Source organism: Dioscorea cayenensis, chromosome 11 (genome assembly GCF_009730915.1).
Source record: "Dioscorea cayenensis subsp. rotundata cultivar TDr96_F1 chromosome 11, TDr96_F1_v2_PseudoChromosome.rev07_lg8_w22 25.fasta, whole genome shotgun sequence".
NCBI lineage: Eukaryota > Viridiplantae > Streptophyta > Magnoliopsida > Dioscoreales > Dioscoreaceae > Dioscorea > Dioscorea cayenensis.
The window spans coordinates 9195882-9202832 of record NC_052481.1 but is presented as its reverse complement, the minus strand read 5'-3'; the positions used below and the strand labels follow the sequence as shown (position 1 = coordinate 9202832).

General features: G+C 34.5%; 1 protein-coding gene across 1 annotated transcript; it reads right to left on the bottom strand.

Annotated features, from left to right (window-relative positions):
• Window positions 1-2697: 2697 nt before the first annotated feature.
• Window positions 2698-4573, bottom strand: LOC120272464 (ferredoxin--NADP reductase, embryo isozyme, chloroplastic-like). The gene is made up of 5 exons (XM_039279289.1): window positions 4514-4573; window positions 4177-4387; window positions 3892-4087; window positions 3241-3484; window positions 2698-3147 (listed from the first exon to the last, which is right to left on the bottom strand). The coding sequence occupies exons 1-5, from the start codon at window positions 4522-4524 to the stop codon at window positions 2919-2921; spliced, it is 891 nt and encodes a 296-aa protein (XP_039135223.1). The 5' UTR covers window positions 4525-4573; the 3' UTR covers window positions 2698-2918.
• Between the last annotated feature and the right edge of the window lie 2378 nt (window positions 4574-6951).

The window sequence follows — 6951 nt, the reverse complement described above, 5'->3', positions numbered from 1 at the left end:
CTCATGACCCCCGCCTGGCAACCATATTTCTTGGTCATTACATCACCAGGCTCACACAGGGGCTTGGACTAATCGATAGTTGCATAGGCATACGCCGTGTAGGAGGCATGCAGCCATTTGTGGTCACCATGCTCCTGGCGATGGGCATGATTGAGTGGCGGGACACCCCCCACAAGGTGAAGTTCCGGGTGATCCATAGGTCTAAATCTAAGTCTTAGGATGATGAGGAATCTCTCCCAAAGACCACTGCCAACGTAGTTTCCCCAATCCTTGCTACAGCTCCTGCTATTGTTGTGCTTCTCCTTCACCACTTATTGCTACACTGACTCCATCAGTTCCACCAGCTCTTTAGGAGAGTCCGGCCTATCTCGAGGAAGGTCTAGTAAAAATCGAGGGACTACTCCGATAGATCCTGACGCATCTACCACATCAAAACCCCTTGACCACTCTAGCAACTACTTCATGACTGATATAGCTTAAGTGGCGCCGAAGTCTCCTCCCACTTTACCGACAACATTAGTCCTCCACCGGCCATACACAGAGCCAAACTTCCCATGCCGACTTCAACCACTCTGATTTTCTTTTCGTTCACCACTTTTGTATTTCTATTTTCAATGCATTATACATTTTATTTTAGCAAGGGACGCTTACCCTGCTACTTTTGTAATTACTTTTGATCATAGTAGGTTTTACTTTATAGTATTTTACAATATTTTAATTTATGCTTGTATTTAATTACTCCACTTGTGTCTCCATCATGTTTGAGGTGATCGGGTGCTGTTTTGGCCCACAAAAATTCATAAGTCTGGACAAGGGTAACTTCATTACCCTAGTCAGGCCTTCTAGGTAGATGAACTTTAGGGTTAGATTTAATTGATGGATCTTTCATGCTTTACTTTGATTTCTAATTGCAAGCCTTTACTTGTGAATTCAATCGCGTGTTCTTAATGTCTTGAATGCTATCATGCTGATCGAAAGCCCTAGTTTCATGTTTGATGTGCTTGTATTACAAGTCAAAAGACCCACATAGCATAGGCAAGCCGCGATCGAAGGGGATATGTGAATAAGCCTAGAGATATGGTACTTTGGAGTTTAGAGTTCTTCTCCCACAATTCTTCCGAGTGAATTAACAAGTAATTTCGTACTCTTTGCAATCATAGGGACTAGATCTAGAGAGAGATCATTTCTATTTTGCATGGGATTAGGGGCAATTACTTCAAGAAAGGGATTGTCTACACTTTGAATTCTTGTTGATTCTTGTTAAGATCTTATAAAGTGCAATGCGATCGTGGGGTAATCTGTATGAACACCGTATTGAATCAGTTAGTATTCGCCTTGAGAAAGGGGATAGTATACTTTAGAATTTCTCTCAGTTCAATTAGGATTGCTTGGTAGTATACTTTAGAATTTCTCTCAGTTCAATTAGGATTGCTAAACTTATAACCTTTTTCCTAAACTTACAAAACCCTAGCTCGTTTGACCATGTTTGCTTTAGTGCTTTCGATTTTTCTGTTTTATTGTCATTATTTGTTCTCACATCACACAATTTCAAGTAGGATAATTTTTTGATTGAGGATTAGTACTAGTAGACTCTATTTTCCCTAAATATCAATACCTTGCTCTTTAGCACACTTTATTACAAGATCAGTATATACACTTGGGTATAATACACGAATTGGTCCCTCTACTTTTCTCTCTTCTTTTTTGGTCCCTCTACTCAAAAATGCTCAAAATTAGTCTCTCTACTTATGAAAATAGTTCTACTTAGTTTCCTCTACTCTAGAATAGGCCAATTAGTAGCTGTATTTTCAAGAGTAGAGGGACTAAGTTGGGTAATTTTCAAGAGTAGAGGGACTAGTGGGGAGTATTTCTAAGTAGAGGGACCAAAAGAAAAGAGAGATAAAAATAAAGGGACCAATTTGAGTATTATACCTATACACTTGCAACCCTATCATCAAACATCAAAGCAAAACTTTGAGAATATGTTCAAGTTATATTTTTGAAGGAACCACAAATAATTGCTATACCAGTTTATCTGATTGACTAATTTATAGACACCTAATTAACTCCCACCAAAATTAAAAGAATGCAACTAGAGAACTTGCTTTACGCCTAAACATTTGCAGAGATTTATAAATTAAGTCATAAATGAGCTGAGGAGAATGGATTTTAAAGGAAAAATTAGGCCCAACTAACCTAAACATTGGCAGAGATTTATAAATTTAAATCTCCCATAGCTAAGAGTTTTACACATACGGCACTAAAACTTTTATGTAACTATGCAATCTTGAGTGGTATGCATGCAAATCTATTTTATTTTTTAATATTTTTTTCACATATAGTATTAAAAGTTTAAAACCACACTTGTGTGCCAATATTTCATTTCCTATTTACCAAAACCATATACTATTAAAAAAAAATCTAATTATTTATATCCATTTATCTAAAACTTAACTCTTCATATATAAATATTTTCAAAAGTTTTGTCAGTGAACTGTCAAATTTTATACCAACCTCTATTTTATAATCAATTATAAAAAATAATTAATTTCATAACATATAAATGATATTTATTAAACCTTTATTTTACTATAGAAACAACTAGAGAGTAGGGTTTTCCTTCATAAATTAGATAAATCATAATTTTATTAATATAAATTAAGTAAAGTATAAAGAAAATAAAGATACAATATAAAATAGAAATCGGGAATAAAAGTTCATTGATGATGGAAATAACCAACAAAGGTAAACAAAGAAAGAAGAAGACCCTGAGCGACATACATTAATAATATTCTGACCAGACTTAGAAACCATACAAACACATGCAGGTGACATTTATTAAACTAGAATGGATAAAAGACATTATTACTCAATGTCATTGTCACCGATTTAACATAAAACCATTGCGTTGAAGTTATCTAGTAAACTTCAACACGCCATTGATCATTTGCTATCAGCCGCTTTAGCATCTCTTCCCAAATCACCCCTCTTTCCTGAGCAATTTTCTCAAATGTTTCAAGAATTCCAGGCATCATCGTCTTTGATCCAGCGAAATATATATATGCACCTCCATTCAAAAGTGTGAAAATTTCATCACCGCTTTTGTAGATGCTGTCAGCTACAGAGTTGTTCAAGGCTCTCTCATAGCTGCAATATTTCAGTGCTCATTAATTCCAGATGATTAATAAACATGCATTGATAACATATATAAAGAAGGATTTGTTTGTTCATCCAAAGTACCTGAAGTGATCAGGATTCTTATCCAGGATGTCAGCGAATTCCTGGCTGTAAAGGAGGCTGTTATAGTTATCAGCGCCAGCGATCAACCAAGCTAGTCCATTGAATTTAGCTATTGATTTTGGATCTACAAACAATCGTTGGATGTTACTGCGGAAAGGAGCAATACCAGTTGCCGTTGCAACCATGATATGTTTATGTTTGGCTTCTGGATCATCTGGGAATACCATTGGTCCTCCAAAAGGGCCTGTGATAGAAATGAATGTCAAAAACCAATTTTGTTATGAGTAAAAGAATTGTGAAAATTTATAGTATAAAGGATTTCAGACCAAAAAAAAAAAATCAAACATATTGATATAAGAACAAACACCCAATTTCAACAAACTTTTTGTACCCAATGTTTACATGATCACACCACTTCCACAATAGTTTGCATATCTTTATACAGGCCACATGAAACGAACTCCACTGGAAACTCAAATTAATCCGGTTTATTGTTCAACTTAATTGAGACATTTAAACACATTTAAACACATTCAAACTCTATCTAATTTTTAAACTCATATTAATTTTTAAATATTTGAATTATTTCTAACAGATTTAAAACGAAAGTTAATAATCAAACACAAAATTTTAAAAAGTTTATTTTCAGACCTTTAATATCAACTTTGTCTCCTTTTTTAAGGTTACAGAGGTAGTTACTGGCACTCTCTGCTGACAGTTCTGCGCGACGAACACACAAACTGAGTGTCTTGCCATCAAAAGAATCTCCATCTCTACATGATGCGATAGAGAAAGCGTTAAGTGCAAGGCAAAATTGGTTATAATGCAATGAATCACTATCACCATCCTGCAAGATAATATATAATTAATTAGTAGAGAGACAACGCTTGGAATTACATCACAAACATGAAAATGCATGTACTTAAACAAGCTCACCCGAGGGAAAATTACTCCAAGATATTGGCCTTCCACGAAATGAAATTGGCCACCGTGATCAAGAACAATATGGCAAATCTCACCCACCCCGCCTTTGGGACCAACAAGAGTTTCCACCGAGACAACTATTGTACTGTCAGGCTTGCCTGCTTTGTAAACGATCAAAGGTGCTTCTTTAGCATCCTCAACTTTTAAAGTCTTGATTTCAGCCCTGCAATCAATCACAACCAAAGCCTTAATTAGCTTCACAAGTATATATAATTAGCGGTAACCACACATATGTCATATATGTATATGAATAATACAAAGGATGTTAGTGAAATGGATATATATATACTTGAGAGCCATTCCGGAGTTTCTACTGCACAAAGTGAAAACCCTAGCTTGACACACAGTATGAAGATTGAAGATGGATGACTAATCCAAGCTCCAAACCTATTTATAGAGCGGAAATGAGGGCCGGGTAACTAGGTCACAAATTAATTATAAAAGTCATCAATTATGTGGTGCAAAATTGTCATTAATTATACATGTGTGAATGCCTTAAACTTTTGATGGTCAACTCCGAAGTCTTAATTAATTAAGATCGGGCATAGATATACGTGGCAATATATATATATATATATATATATAATTTCAGTATCAACACATATGACACTGAGACTGAAGACCGGATATAAATTTGCGTGGCAACATATAAAATTTCACTGTCAACGCATGTGACACCAAACAAATGGATCTAATTCAGTGTGAACGGATAAGACTTTGGGCGGGTTTTAATTTTTATTTGAATTTAGGAATATTTAACGTAATGAAATCAATAAAAAATAGTGTATTTTAAAAAGCAAAAAATTATATTTTAAAATAATAATAAATATTTATTAATATTAGCTTTTTAAAATTTATCATTATGTATCTTTATTTAAATAATTAACAATTTACAAATAGGCTGTAGAAATAGTAGTTACCTCCAAATAAGGTTCTAAATGATATAGCACTACTCCCAAAGTTTCTCGATTTTAACTATAGAAAATATGAACTCAACTTGATCATAGTTGAACTAAGCTTGAATGGAACAAGCGAGCTGAATTCAGGTATCTTAATACTTTAGTGCTCACGAGCCTCATTGAGCAATTGGATATATATATATTTTTGAAACTAAAAATAATCCCACATTAGATGTGATAACAAAGTAGCATGTGCATATATATATATATATATATATATATATATATAAGATTAGGAATGGTAAAGTCATTGGGCCTTGACGTTTTTTTGACAAGTAACCCATTCCAAGTTAATAGATGCACATGAACACTAGTCCACATCTTCCAATATATGGATCACTCATACAATTATAAAATTTTAACATATATATATTAAATTGCAATTTATAAACATAAAATTAAAATGTGCTTTAAAATATCTTTTTTCTTCTTCTTTAAAAATGGTTAAATAGGTCATGGAACTGGAGCCACCCTCAATCTATATATCTAGACTTCTGAATGAACTTGATCTTGGAGAATATAGATAAATATATACTTGTGGAGATATAAATATGGTCTATTGTTCTAGTTTGGTAGCAATGAATGTGAATATTTAGGGCCCTCAGAACAAGTTCATGTGTGGTGAGGCAATGAATACAAATAGCCAACGAGATCTGACCAAATTTTATTAATATTCGATCCATGACTTTTTCACAATTTATTTAATGGTTGCTTCACCTGTCTATCTCTATCCCTCTTCCCTTTTCTCTACAGCCCTCTCTACCATCTATTGCTGCTCTGATTCGATTCCGGTGGCTCTTCAGCTCCATCACCATGATAATGATGTACTTTTTTTGCTCTTCCTTTTCCGTCAGTGATCACCTTCATATGAAGCAACGAGCTAGGCATCCAACATTTATGAATTGTTTGAATTGTCAAAAATCAATACAAATTTGATTATGTTACTTTTTGAGAATGGGTTGACTTTAACATGTCATAATTTCATTTTTTTTTTTTTTAATAATGTGAATAAATCACTGATTTAGTTCAAAGGGAAACTTGAGGAAGAACCAACACAACCCACAAAACCACACCTTCAAGGAGCAATAGAAGGAGTAATGCGCGAGCCACCTCAACATAGAAGGCATGAAGGAATATAGAACCAAAGGATGTAAGCACTACTAAGGTAATAAACACCACCACATTAAAAGTAGGTAAAGAAGGAACATCCTCGCTACTCACTCCCACTAACTTAGAATCATCTTGAGTTAAGAGCAAGTACGTCAGGCTTATGACGTAAAACAAGCGCTTCTCGGGAGGCAACTCAAGTAGTTTTCTATGGATTAGTTCATTTAGTTTGTTCAATTTTAGTTTTAATCATCTAGTGATTGAATAAAAAGTGGTATTTAATTTAGTGGTGTGAAGATGACTCAGCTCCAATGAACTCTATGATTAAAATATGATTATGGAGTCTAGTACTATTATTGGGAATTGTTTTTATGCCGTTTTACACAGGGAGAATCCTTAGTTTTTCATTATGAGTATCACAACTGGCGTGGTCAACCCGTTATACACACATTGTGATGCACTAGTAGAGAGATGTGTTTTCAAAAAAAAAATTTAAGTGAGTCGATAACGGCTCACAATAGTTGTAGTCATGGGCGTGGTAACCTGTAATGACCGTTCTTTAGAGTATGCTATTTCTTTGAATTTTACAGAGTTCTGGCATGGCATCACCATGCTAGTGGTGAGGCTGTTATAAGCACAAAGAGCCCTAAAACGGCCATTG